This window comes from Tenebrio molitor, chromosome 2 (assembly GCF_963966145.1).
Source record: "Tenebrio molitor chromosome 2, icTenMoli1.1, whole genome shotgun sequence".
Taxonomy (NCBI): domain Eukaryota; kingdom Metazoa; phylum Arthropoda; class Insecta; order Coleoptera; family Tenebrionidae; genus Tenebrio; species Tenebrio molitor.
In genome coordinates this window covers 20,828,720-20,843,789 of record NC_091047.1, presented here as the reverse complement: position 1 = coordinate 20,843,789, position 15,070 = coordinate 20,828,720, and the positions used below count along the sequence as shown (strand labels likewise).

General features: G+C 34.8%; 1 protein-coding gene across 1 annotated transcript in view; it reads right to left on the bottom strand.

The window, feature by feature from the left end:
- The window catches only part of side-IV (sidestep IV), a 231,202-nt gene that overhangs the window by 2,751 nt on the left and 213,381 nt on the right, over window positions 1-15,070 (bottom strand). Inside the window, exons 11-12 of the mRNA XM_069037956.1 lie at window positions 9,439-9,741; window positions 343-657 (exon numbers count right to left, since the gene is read on the bottom strand). Coding sequence (XP_068894057.1) covers window positions 343-657; window positions 9,439-9,741 — 618 coding nt within the window. The remainder of the gene's footprint in view (window positions 1-342; window positions 658-9,438; window positions 9,742-15,070) is intronic.

The window sequence follows — 15,070 nt, the reverse complement described above, 5'->3', positions numbered from 1 at the left end:
TAGAAACATTTATAATAATCGGCATGCCATCTCTAATAAATATAAACAAATTTTTGCGTCATTGTAAAGTGACGTTGAAAGTAAAACAGTTTTGAAATTCTCATATTTTTTTTTTATAACCAGCGAATTCAAAAAATTCCAAATGGACACTGCAGTACTTACGTTATAGGAAAATTTATTAATTAGCACTGCACTGCAGAATCCTTTTGATCACAAATAGTTTTAGTGTCAAAATCTGCGAATTTAAGTCGGCATGAATGTTAGAGTGAAGAACTGGCCCTCCGAGGCCGATGCGGCATCTCTGAATAAGTAATAACAATATAAAAAGGAGAGAATCCTCACCATACTGATTCCGGATAATGTCTGGATCAGTGGCCTCGATGGAAGTGCCGTTCCTCACGGCTTCGGCAGTAATGGCCGCATCGGGAGTCGCTGGTGTGCGTACGCCCGTGACAGAGCCGTCAACGATGAGATCATCTGCGGCAATAACCGCTTCCATGGGTACGTGCTTGGTGCCTCCTTCGGGTCTGGGACACGGTCTGGAATAGTGCCTCCGGCACAGAGCAGCCAGCACGAGGCAAACTCCGGTCGCCAGCACGCCGGCGGTGCCCAGAAGGCCCATAATTAGAGGACTAACTGGCATACTCGCAGTTGAACCTGAAAGTTAAATTCACTTCGTGAAAAATACAAATTATGCCGGCGTAAATTTTAATTTATTATCACCCTTTGGATGGGTTTCGTTTGTTACTGTTGCGCTAAGTGCTCGTTGGGAAACAACGATGCGTGTTTCGGGAACAAACTTATTCTTACCAAGTTTGAATTAAGAATAAAAATTAACCGCGAGTCTATACAAGTTCTTTCTCAGGTAAAGCGCGCTTCATCAAAGAATTATTGTCTTTTCGAAACTAGCTCATCACCAACACGCTTAGCTCGGTAGTATCATATTGGCAAGAAACACATACACATAAATACCGATCAGGTTATTTTAGCATAATGACAGGCCATGATTTATTTTTTTAACGTTTACCAAAATGAACATAACATGTTGCTGAATTTCACGGGATGTCTGAGTGTTCTTCTATTGCAGGCTAGTAAAACTGACAAGAATGCACTAGAGATTGATGCTGTTTATAACCTCAAACTTAGAAAAACATAACTCAATTCAAAAGACAGTTTTACTACCGAATTAAGAGTAAATGTAAAATTTCCATGGCCTTCCATTATGCTCAAACAACGTGAATGCATTTTAACTTTATAAATTCGTGAGATTTAGTTTAAATTAAATGTTTTAAAAAACAGTGACATTATTTATAAATTTTCCAATAATCCTGGGTATGATTAAGAATTTGCAGGGACGAAAATTCACGTTGATAATTAATGAATTAATTTCTATCACGTAATGATACACGATTGCTTTTTTGAAAGCACCGTTTATTATTATCATCATCATTTTATTTTTTAACATGTACAATTGTTGTAGGATATCCAACTTAGAGGCTATTCTTAAAACAGAGGCATTCTAAAATCAAATAAAAAAGCAAAGGAGTGACAACCGAACGCGTTGTCTTCGATGGCCACCCATCCAAATTGTAAGCGTGTTCATCTTTGCTTAACCTGGTTGACTGAAGCATAATTAATGCTTTCAGATCAAAGAGCTAATTATTTAATTAATTTCTTAGATTCTCTATTTTCCTAATTTTATTTTTAGTTTTTTAATTAATTCAATCTTCAGTCTGTTACTGTTATTTATATGTTTGAATAAATTTTCATTTTTAAGAAAAATTGGATTGTTAAAGTAATTGAATGAGATGGGATGAAGTGTCTGAAGAACAACGAATCCGCAAGACAAACCCCTAGGGCAAATTGTTTTATCCGACAGTTTATCAAGTCTAGTTACTGATTACAAACAAAATTTCAGATTAAAGAGGACAATTGCATCAAGGAAAAATTAAATCATATTTTTATTTATTGTTTGCTTTGATGTTTTTTGTCGAGTTGTTTGTTGAATATTCTAGAATAGAAAAGTTACGCCACTGCCGTTTTACCAGCTAATTTAAAATTTTTATTGCTCCACGTATGAGACCAACACCCATTAATCCTTGTTATCACAAAATCATCTCAAGGAATTAATTTTTCCTTCGTCGAACCCGCCCCTCGTGCGATATTCACGTACTTATAAAAAATATGTATGCTTGTTATTGATCGCAAAGAACCTATTTCCTTATTTCCCGACGCAGATGCGAATGTAAACAAATTTTCGAACAGCCATTTATCCTTCTATCAACATACGTAAAGTTTTTGATAAAAAGATGCTTTCGCTCTTATTGGTTCGGCAAATCAAATAAATCTTGCCGGCTTGTGTCAGACATGCGAGACAACTGTTTACGCATTTAAATTTTTATATTGAATGCAGCAAGACTCTTGCCATGGCTATTATTGAAAATGTATTGGGGAAAGTTGTCTCTTCATAAAGAGAGACACGTTTTTCGCCGTCTCGCCACAAAACCAATTTGTTTTGTGTTTTACGCTACTCAAACGAAAAGTTTTTAAACGGGTACCAATAGCAAATCTATAACTGCAAAACTTTCTTCATTTTTTAAAGTACTTAAAAAAAATGTAAATAAGAAATGTTTTAAGCAATTCATGCATTGCCCTTGGCTACGCCACTGTACAGTCACGTTTTACGTTACATGCGTTACGTAAAATATTGCAGAATTATTCAGATCATTTTTGTACTTATAGGTGTTATAAATTTCTAATTCTCCAAAGAATAATTTTACATAAACTTGTTGAATGATTTATATGTACAGTTTTATGTGAGAGTTCTTTTATTTAGTACGTATGTACATATCCCGCCTTGCTCATAAATAACGGCTTGATGCAATAATAATAAGGAGGGTGAAGTGGAGAATTTCATATCGTTATTTAATAAAGTTGGACGTCTATTAAAAATTTTTTACCTGTCTATCTTTGTCACCTACCTATCACGTCGCGGTAACATGAATTCCTTTGAAAGGTTTCGCTATATAAATTCCTTTTAACGTGAGGCACTTGCAAAAGAAATGTAGATACACTAACAATGACGCATAATAATAATGTATTAGCGAATAAAAGGCGAGGTACAAATATTACCATAACGATTACGAAGCTGCGGTCTCCTTCTAGGTGAGATCAATCAACAAGTGATTTAAGTCAGAAGAGGTCTGTTTGCAGAAAAAACACTTTCACTGAATTCGTTGCTATTTATCTTGTTCCAGTGTGTTTCTTAGAGAGATTCGTACCCAGAGAAATGCAAAAGGATTGTTTAGATTTGTAGGTCAAAGAATTATTTCATCGAAAACCTTCCCTCGACCTTACTGTGTCGCTAAATTTCAGACGGAACTTTTAAACCGATTCTAATGGTTTGAAACTAAGCGGTAACTGATACAGACGCTTATTATGGCTTTGGAATCAATTTAAAAGTCACTTAAAACACCGCAAAAAAAGAGTGTGTGGTTGAGACCGCACGACAGAAGTAAAGACTTCTATGATGCTCGTTACTGATTTTAAGTAACATGTACCTATTCTATAAAAAATATATCATTATGGATGACTTGGAGGAATAAGGAGCAAGGCATAAATAATTAATATTATTTAAATCCAATGCTGTTTTTAAATAAACATCAAAAATCTGTATTTTTCAATAGAAACTGCAAATACGTCCGCTTTTAGAGGTACACTCTAGCAAAATTTGTGAGGTTAGGTTTGGATGTTTAAGTTTTATTTTCTTGACGATGGTTTATTTTTATTATATTGAAGAGAACACAAGTTTTCATAGCAATACCCTGTATTATGATATGTAATTTGTCCATTTTCCTCTTCACATTTTGCTTCCAATAGATGAATTGTTGAAGCCATATGATTTCGAATTAGGTACGTATTAAATCCTACATTCATCTGTAAACTTACAATATTTGTCGTGTCTTTATAGTTTATATTTTATAAAACTATACAGGCTATTTCACGAGTGATGATGAGTCTGACGGAATAATAAATTCAACCCACAATACATTTTCAAAAAAAGCCGGACATTTTAATGGCAGTAGCCAGTTTTTTTCGGAAATATAATGTGGGTTGCATTTTAAATTACGTCAGGCTCATTATCACTCGTGAAATATCCTACATATACAGGGCAAGTCACATAAGGGTTATTTCCGAATTTATTTTATACGCAACCAAAAATACTAATGACGCTGACTACTTGATACCATTTATAATGTGATTTAATTTAGTAATCAACGTAGGTATGTAATTTGGCTAAAAATGTCACAATGACGTTTTCCTGTTCTGATTAATGAAATCAAAAATTAAATTCATCAACTGTCATTTTGACATTTTTAGCCAAATTACATACCTACGTGGATTACTAAATAAAATCACATTATAAATGGTATCAAGTGGTCAGCGTAATTAGTATTCTTGGTTGCGTACAAAATAAATTCAGAAATAAACCTTATGTGACTTGCCCTGTATACAGTTACTCCTGCAGCTCTGCACTGAGGTCAGTCAGGTCACAAAACAACGTACAATGAAAATTTAAAATTGACAAGTGACGCACAGTTGGTTGTTTTTCGCTCGCTCCGCTAAAAAACTCGACTCCCTTGATTTTAGCTTGGTGTGTCGTGCTGCGAACGATTTTCGCTAATCTGCGAACGATTTTCGCTGATCTGCGAACGATTTTACCGTGTCGCATGAAACTAATTCACTGCCCGGGAATAAAATGTATGTGGCGCGCCTAAAGAAGTTTTCACTTCAAAAATACCAGAAATTTTAGTGGATGGATAGGCAACCAGACATACAGTCAGCTGAATGAATTGCATTTAACGATTGGGGAAAAGCGTTGTCGCCAAAGGCTACCTTTTCGAAAATAAATTTTAAAAGATTCTTTCATTTATTATTCATTCCCCGGAGCTCTAGTTGTCAGGGAGGCTCGGCCACCGTCCATCGTACTCACGTAGCTGTGGTCCCGCGCAGAGCACAAAATGCAGCCACGCCACCCTTAAAAGGAAATGGATCGTTGACAAACAACTCACACATTGAAAGAGTGTTTGATGACACTTTCCCTTTTTCGTTTCACAAATTCCTTTAATGCTGTTTCGTGTTCATAAATTTATTTATTTATTTGTTTGTTGGAACCAAACACTACCAAAGCAGGATTACTTGTTAAATACAATTAAGTGAAGGATGTGCAATCGTTTCGTTTAAAAACTTTTCTAAAGGTGCCTCTCGTAGAACCGGAATTAAATAAAATAATAAGTAACACAACTTAGGATAAATTGAGGAGAAAAGGAGAATAACAATTGCAAAACAATTTCTCGAATCGGCAAACGTAACAGTATAAACCTTTGATATATTTTTGAAAAATAATGGTTGGGATACTTTTGCAACTCACTGTGTGTTTTCTTTAGGCAACGCGTTTCATTGAATTCCATTCGGAATATCGTCCGGAGGCGGTCGTCCGGGCAAATACAAATGTTGCAAGCCCGGAGCGGGTTCGAAAGGGTCACGATACGTGATGTTTCGTTATAATTGGTTCTGGGTATTGTTGCGTTTCAATTTCATGAGGCAAGACACGAATTTCACGAAACTGTCGTTGATAACAACTTGTATACAAAGTGTTTTACGAGCGGTATGAGAACTTGGTGAATTTCGTGCGCGATTTCCGATGGCGCATTGCATCTTCTATTAGCATACGACGAGGTCCGATAAAAACCCTTCGTAGTTAGCAAGTTGGGGCGGACTCGTCGGACAACATTGGGATTCCGCACGGAGATAGCCCGAGCCAAAGGCCAAACTGGAGAGACTTAGTGTATCGTTTGCGATTTCCACGAATCGGGAAGACACCGAACGGGGAAGACGAGGACAAAAATGAATTATACATGAGACTGAATAAAATATGGAAATGAACAACGACAGAGCGCGAGGCCGGTGCGATACGCAAAAATGGAAGAAGAGACCGGAGTATGGCTTATTTGGAATTCAGGGGTGACCAACGGTGCAAGTACATACAGGCTGTCCCGGTGGAGAAATAAAACACTTCGCCTTGGAACTGGCTTCAGAACGAATTTCAAATTCCAAACAAATTTAAAGATAATTTGTTTAATTGGGTCATGCTGGCTGGCGGCGAAAACAAAGTTTGCAAAATTTGCCAGAGTTTATTCCATCTCTGTGCAAACATGGCCGCCTATGAACCCACGCTGAATGTACTTATGAGTTACTTTCATAAAGTGGTCTTCATACCAACTACAAACAGGTGCCTTGCTTTTTAAGATAATATTATTGGATAACCTGGAAAATTTCCAAAGAGTCGCAAGAGAAAAACCCACAAACGAAAGAAACGTTCTAATAATAATCAATGCACTATTTCAACAAAAACTGCGATCGTTTATATTATATAAAACTATACAGGGTATTTCACGAGTGATAATGAGCCTGACGGATTAATAAATTCAACCCACAATACATTTTCAAAAAAAAAAACGGACATATTAATTTCAGTAGCCAGTTTTTTTCAGAAATATAGTGTGGGTTGCATTTTAAATTACGTCAGGCTCATTATCACTCGTGAAATATCCTGTATATATATACATTTACTCTTGCAGCTCTGCACTGAGGACAGTCAGGTCACAACACAACGTACAATGAAAATTTAAAATTGACAAGTGACCCACAGTTGATTGTTTTTCGCTCGCTCCGCTAAAAAACTCGAGTCCCTTGATTTTAGCTTGCCGTGTCGTGCTGCGAAATGTATGTGGGGCGCCTAAAGAAGTTTTCACTTCAAAAAATAATATCAACAAAACTTAAACATTTCGTTGCAGAAGACTCTTTATTTCTGTGACGCAAGTTTTTGTTTTGTTCTTTATTTGATGCATGAGCTGGAAGTGTAACTGTGTAATGGAGGGAATGGTGGCCACGGAAGTTTTATAAACAAAAATTTAATGGAAAAATCCTCTTAAAAAACAAATGGATTAGGGGTTGATTGCAAACACGATGTTTTGTTATTTCGTTGATTTTGCCGCAGGACCAAGAGATTTCACCAACATTGTGTATCAGATGTACTTAAAAAAATATAAATAAGTATTTCGCGTTTCTAAGGGCATCAATTTTAATTGTACCTTGACAGAATTTGTGGGAGGACGTGAAAAGTGCAAAAGATAAAAGAAATTTAAATGAATAACATAACTAGCAGGCAATTGAAACCATATAATAAGAGCCTTACAATGTTATAAAACTTATGATAATATTTTAACCTGTTCATTACCAAGCTGTCATTCTCCTCTTGTTTCAAATTCAATTAAAATTATCTGAGTCTAATAATGACATCGAAAGGGTGTGGAGGACATTGAATAGAACTATTCGTTCTATCATTTTTACAACTGCTTGTTTTAATTTACTTAACGAAAAGTCGTGTGGAGGTTTTGATGTTATTTGTGATTAATTCCCACGTACATCAAACGTGCGTGTTCAGCCAATCAGAGCGCTTGCTTTCATCCAATCAAAAATGTTTATCGCGATAAAAACGTCCTACTAGTCTGTCATTCATCAAAAGTGATTTTCAAATTGTTTTTAATAATTGTATTTTAAGTAACTGTATTATAAATAAATAATTACCTAACGTTAAAGTTTGTATTCTGGAATTAAATTTGCCAAAAATAGCACTATCTAATTTTTTATATCTGATAAATTTCTCAATTTTCACTTAAACATTTTGCCTTAGACGAGCTAAAGCTCTCGAGCCTAACCACAATAAAAATGCCCAAATTCAACTCGTAAAATTGTCAAAGCATAAAATTTTAGTAAAACTGAAAAATTTATCCGATAAAAAAATTAGCTCTTGGAATAAATCCAATCTATAACTTACTTTCAGAAAAAGGACAAAATATATTACGTGTTATTGTTTTCTATTATGTTTTTTTTTTTTTAAATTTCAAATTTAACTTAACATAAGCGAACATAAATGCTTAGAATCCATCAGGTATGTTGTCCCATTTTTAATAAACATTAATCGCAGTTCAGTTATGCTTTCCATTTGTCCGTTTTTGTTTTATTACAAATTTTTGGCCCTTTGTGAGCTCGCTGTTCACGATTAGTGTTACATCTCGGAGGTAGGAACGTACGCCATTGCGGCATACAACGAATTGTTAATGAATGTTGATTAATATAATCCAGGAAGGACTGTTGAGCAGGCCATGATGCTTTTTTATCCCTCTTTTTGCAGTATAAGGTTTAGCCGAAATTACACTAACGCTCGTTTCATTATCTCATTTATATTGTAAGCAGAACTGCGATGAGTTTTAACACGATCAACCCTAAACGCTTGTTACCAACTAATTATTATTTCAATAAATCATAATTGTGACGCGGAAATCTACGCATTTTACTATTTAAACGGGGATAAACAGTAAAAAACTAAGCCGCTGGCCTCCCCTGTTAATTATGCAGCATGGGTACTTTATTATTCAAATGAAATTTACCTTTCCTGTATCGGGGTAAATTTGTGAATACAAATTGCATGTTTATCTATTAAATTGATGCCTGTCTGCTAAATTAAGTTGCGTATTTTTTTTTTCTATATTTAATACTTATTTCAAACAAAAATATAACAGGATTCTACTCAATTTATTTCATATAAATTACATATGTATATTGACACGTTAAGAATTAATTTCGTTTAGTTTCTATGAAGCTGTTATTTACTACTACTTTGATATTCATATATACTACCCTAAATTTCTAGGTACAGAATAATGAAACGATTTTATTCAAATTTAATTCGTTTACAAGATAAATTTATAATAAAACTGTTTACCTGGGGCAACTGTGTTTAAAACTTCATAACATCCAATTTGGTCTATTATTTTGTAACTAATATTTAATGAAAAGCTTGCATTGATGTGGTACAAGAGGATACAAGAGCAATATTTGCTTTGGAATAAATTAGGTGCTTGGTTACATCTTTCCTGAAAATAAAAATAAACATTTTGTCTCAATTAATTTTGAAAACAAAACTAATTTCGTTTAGGATTTTATTTCCTCAGTTCAAATGTATTAAAACAATAAAAATAAGTTATTACAAAGAACTAATGAAGAAAATGCAAAAAAGCGAACGATAAGATCATTTTTCAGAATAAACTACGATAGGTGTAGAGTTTTTCTTAAAAAACTTTGGCACAACCCGATCTTGGAAGGGTCTGCCCTAAGATTAGAAAAATTATCTTCATTATACATTTTTTGTCGTATCGCGAAATGTTCAATTTTGCATTGACCCAACAATGTCAAAAAATTCAGAAAAAATCGTGGTGTTTAAATGCTATAAAATAATGTTTGTGTAAATCAGCTTCCTGGGACATCTTTTGTAAATTCAGAAGCAGTCGACTAAATAATATTAGCAGAACTCACCCTGTAATTTGGCGACACCCTTGAAGGTGACGGGGTCGATGGTTGTGGGGTCGCTTCTTCCCTTGGCGTTGACGGCGTACAGCATAATCCGGTAGCTCATCCCCGGATCCAGTGCGTCCGCAAGAAACGTCGGCGGGGCCTTGTAGGTGGTGACGTTCAACTTAGACCGCAGCGACGGCAGTTCCAGTATTTCCATAAAGAAACTCTGCGGCAGTCCTCCGTCGTATCCGTCCATGCAATCGACCTGTAGCGAATCCGAGGTCTGGTTCGACACCGTGCAATTTTGCAGCTGCGAGGGCCGACCTGCAATCGAATTGCACAAGATATTGGAAAATACTTGACGAAACTAAAGGGGCACGCCGTGGAGATCTCGAGCGGAAACTTGCTTATATGCAAATGAAATAGTTAAACCTCACTCGAACAACACAATTTTGGCGGATGCGCCGGATAAAAATTCGATATAGGACGTATCAATTCTCGGTGCCGTTTTGCGCGAACAACATCAAAGGAATTTAAATCTGGCGAATGTGAAAGTTGTGGGAATTACACGGTGAGTCGCCGAAGATAACGAGCTTGATATTTCTTGTTTCCAATCAGCTAAGTGAGAAAGGGGATTCGGCAAAAAAAGGTATGGTGAATGCTAATTGCCGCTCATTTACCACCCTTTCATTAAGGAAGTAATTTCATGATTGCGAAAAATCCAAGTTTTGCCCTACGAAATGTTCCTTCTTCCACCAAGACGAAATTAAAAATGGCCGAGCTACAATTGGATTTTCCAGAGGTCGAGCGGCCAACGAAAGGAGCAACGACGAAAATGGCGTTAGCAAACAATCAGTTATTGACAAGTAATTCTTAATTTCATGGTTCTTTTATATATCATTTATTATATGGTAAAGTTTACCAAAAGATAAACTATTATTAATCAGATCGTTAAAAATTTTTCAGGTCAGATACTCTGTACATTTGTTGCCAAATCGTTACAGTTTTCATTTATTCGTTAAAGAAATAAAAACAAAACATTGCGAATAATTTTAATAAAATTTGATAAAAGCAACAAAAATTGCTAAAATCAATTATCGAGGAATTTAGTACAGTAAAAAATTTACTGTGTAATAAAATAAAGAACTGCTTCGCATTATCAGTTTTGTATAGATCTAGTTCAGTAGAATAATTAATTTTCAAATTTTTACGATATTTTTACCTCTCAATTTGAATGAAAAATTATTTTTCTAATTTTGACATATAAAGTGACACTTTTCAAAATTAATTGACGTTGGGAAACGTCACACTTTTCGTAACTGGTTACGAAAAGTAAAATCTTTCCTAACTGGTTAGGAAAAATTTATTGTATCATCAATTTGACACTGTCATATTTTTTGTTTTTAAGCAAAATAACCGTGCCTACTTACCTACTTGATATTTTAACACAATAATAATTTATTATTAATGAAATTCATTACTTCGTTTAACGTTTGAAGAAACTTTTTTTTGTCAAAATTAGAAAAAATCTTGTACGTAACACTTTAGGAAATGCAATTTTGTGTAACTCGTGTGATTTTGCGGGATCTCGCTGCGCTCGTCCCGCAAATATTCCACTCGTTACACAAAATAACGCATTTCCTAACTGGTTACATAAATAGCTATTAAGCGTTAAATAAAATATATCTTCGCTATCAGGACTTAATGGATTTGCGTCTGTTGGTTTTAATTTACTTTTTATAAAAGTATTCACATTGACAATGATAAAGCTTTATGTCACTTACTGCAAGATTAATATTAATTATTTATAATTATTTTGGGTTAAGCGGTATCATGGTACTTTTCATTGGAGTTATTATCAATGGTTTTAATATCGTAATGCAAGGAAATTTTCCACTTAAATTTCCGGTGTACCTATACTGGATATGCATGTGATTACTTGGTTGCCTACGAACAAGGGGCTACATCTTTCTTAGGGAAAATACCAAAAATGTTCACTGTTTTGTTTCAGACACTTGGCTACAACGTGTAATTTATTTCTGTAGCTCTTCTAAATCATTAAACTGTCGTTTAAACACTTGCCCTTTCAAATATTCAAATATTGCAAAATCAAGTGGTGTCAGATCAGGACAATACAGTGGAAACGCAGGACACAGCTTAAACTTACTGCACGAAGGCCATACAATTGACAACATTGTGTGTTTTGAGACAATCTATTAAAAGCTGTTTGTTGGTTGTGCTTCAATCGTCCCCTTAAATCCTCCACAACTTCCTCAGATACTTTCCAGTTGATTTTTCTTATTTTCGCTTCCAATCCCAACAAATCTGTTGTTACAACTGTAATATAGACTAGCAAAGACGTTTCTTTAATAGGAGCACAGAGATGTCCTGAATCAAGTAACCTTGAAAGATTCTTTTGCCACCTTAACTAATTCAAATTTGCTAGCATAAATCTAGAAACTAAAAGACGGTAAATCTATACTTATGCGTATAAATCACGGCCAACCATGACGTTAGAAATATTTATGAAAGCCCTGTATAAATATGAATACTTCTTAAAGTTCAAAAGCCTTGAGTGACGTCACGTTTTATCGAAACTAACAACTATTTGACAGTTATTTCCGTAGCAGATAAAATATGTGTCGGAAGCAAAATTTGTGGGAAACAGTTTCATTTTTCAGGTAAGTACTTGTAGGTTATAAATATTTAATTTTAATTAGTTAAATGACCCTGAAGACACACAACACTGAAGACTCGAAATTTGAACGTTCTCATTTAGGACAGTGCAATTTGGGAGTTCGTTCATAAAACCGCTTGACGAATTGTCGAAACCCATTCTGCTCCGTTGTATTTACCGGGACAATAAGTGCTCTTAAAGGCGTTTATCCTCATTATCCTGGAAGCACGCAGTGTTTAATGCGCTTTTGTGGAACAGTTGTCTGTGGCAATTATGCATTTAACCTCGAAGTTCGCCGTTAATTCAGGCAATAATAGATATGGATGTCGGGGCAAGCGAGTGCAACCAATACAACTCCATTATGGGTATTGAAGCCATCGTTCCATCAGCGTCATTAGGAGCGGCACGGCCCCAGAGGCTCGAACTCCTGCTTCCTGTTTAGTATGCGTCGATGCCGTCGGGTGGCGTGACGGCAACGACACAAATGAACTAATCGATCACAATTAAATGTGTGGGACACAACTGCTGTTTTTACAAATCGAGACACAAATCTTCGTCGGGGCTGTGGGCTTTGCAAGATCCGTGGACGGAATTCAAATGCGATATCGCCCAATTCTGCACACTAATTCCACGGCTCTTTTTTTAAATAAATAATGGCCTCATCATCGAAAGGTCAAATGAGTACTACAAGCCAAAGAGGCAGAAAGATACAAAATTAATTTACGTAAAAGGTGGAAGTGGAAAATAATAACAGGGTGAGTCAGAAAACATAATTCGTAATTAGGTTCACTGTGTCATCTTTTTTTTATTAGTTATCACGACCAAGACTTGATAACATAAAAGTATAATAAGATATTTTGGCAACAGAATTAATTAACTAGTTATTTATGCAACATCTGTTAAAACACTACGTTTTTTTTATAAGTGGGAAGCTTATCTACACGACCGCAGCAAGTGAAAAAGTGAAAAATTATTGTCTCTGTAAAATAAAATTATTACGATTATTGATCAGTATCTCCCAAAAGTATTTTTTTAAGTAGTGCACAAGGGATTTTTAAAAGGATAATGAAAAAAACATTTATTATTAATTTAGCAAAAAATAAAAATAAAAATATTTTCCAAATAAGACATAAGTAACGTCCCCAAATTGGTATTTTCTCAAAACTGGGACAACAAAATAATTCAAATGTGGAGAGAAATTTTATATTTATATTTTATAAATAATGCAGGATGAGAATTATCAATTTGTCTTCGAACTTACTTTGACATTAGAGAATAGAATGTACTTTGAAATAAAAAGGGTAGGAATACATCACTCCATCAGTGGAGCTGCACCGTTACACGAACAGGATTTGCATGCATTTGCTCGGAAGTATAAATATTAATAGAGCGTGGTCGGGCCCAGGGAAATATTTTCGTCGAGGTGAAATAAATATGAGGATTTAATATAAGACAAGGTTCGACTAACGCCATGTTTTAATTAGAGTAAAGTGCGGAAGTGAAGCATTAAGTAACTCAATCGAGTGCCCTTCCTGGACTGAGAAATCGTCCAACATTACGCCAACTGCAGCAATTTCGTTTACTCTACAAGTAATTATATCACCTGCACGAAGCTCGGCTCTTATTAATTTCAAACGCTCCATAGAACGTTCACACGTCTGAAACTTTAGTTTCAGAAGTTTATATGGCGAGCATTATAGAGAAGAAATAGACGCTGTAACGTTTAATGGGACTGGAAGGCCCTCTAAATTGTTTTCGCACCCTACCAATGTGTGAAAAAACTTTGAAGATGTCTTAAATCTTTCTAAATTCTTCAAAAATTAGAATTATGTAAAATAATTCGTAATAATTAATATTTTACAGAACTTTTTTTATTGAATGTATATAAATTAAAAATACATTGGCTTTTCTTGAAAAACTTATTATCTGCAGCAACAAAATTAAAGATAATTTTAATACATCTTAGTAACTGCGAATAATTTGTTGAATACATAGTTAATAATTTTTAATAAAAAAATTGCTACTTCTACTAGGAGAAAACTGCATCAAAAGTAAAAACGTTCTTGAACATAGTTCTAGCACCAGAAAAGAATACTATGCTATTGCTTATAAAATGGTGGAGCCACCAGGATACGTTTGCAATAAAATTAGCGATATCTCCTTAATGGTTATAGGTAGGTTAAATCTGAAAATCTTGTCTTATAGATTATATTACGACGAATTAAATACAAAAAACACCATGACTCTATCTTTAATTATGATCAAAATAATAACTTTTTAAATTGTTTACAAAAATTGTGAAGGCGCCGACAAACGTTATCAATGAAATAGAGATTTGTTTCGTACATATGTTTAATTGTCCTAAATATGAGCATCGAAGTCCAGAAAACAGTTTCATTCTATCCCTAACACTGATTGAAGAAACTCTATTTAAATATCTTACAAAAATGGTGGCGGCGCCGGGGTACTTTTTAAAATAAAACTCTCAGTATCTTCCTTATGGTTTGAGTGAGAGGAAGACTGAAAAGTTCATTTTATAGACTTAAGCAGGGTAAATTGAATGATAAAATCTATATGACCCTATTTCTAAAACCGGTTGAGAAAAGTGCTTTTATGCACCTCTCTAAATAGTGGATGCGTCGAGGCACTTTTCCATAAAACAGCGATATTTCACTAACTGTTTGAGGTAAGTTAAATCTTAAAACTGCGTTTTGTAGCTCTAATCATGAGCAGTTTAACGCAGTGAACAGCTTGGCTATATTTCTAACAGCAATCGAGTAAACTGCTTCTGAACAGATCACAAAAATGGTGGAGGCGCCAGGATACTTTATTATAAATTGTGATTTACCCCTTGTCATTCGAGTTAGATCAAACCTGAATATACTTGGCTAATAAATAATGGTGAAATGAACTTAAGTGTAGTATTAGAATAAAACTGCGAGAAAAATAAATGAGGAGAAAAAAGTTGTGATTTCT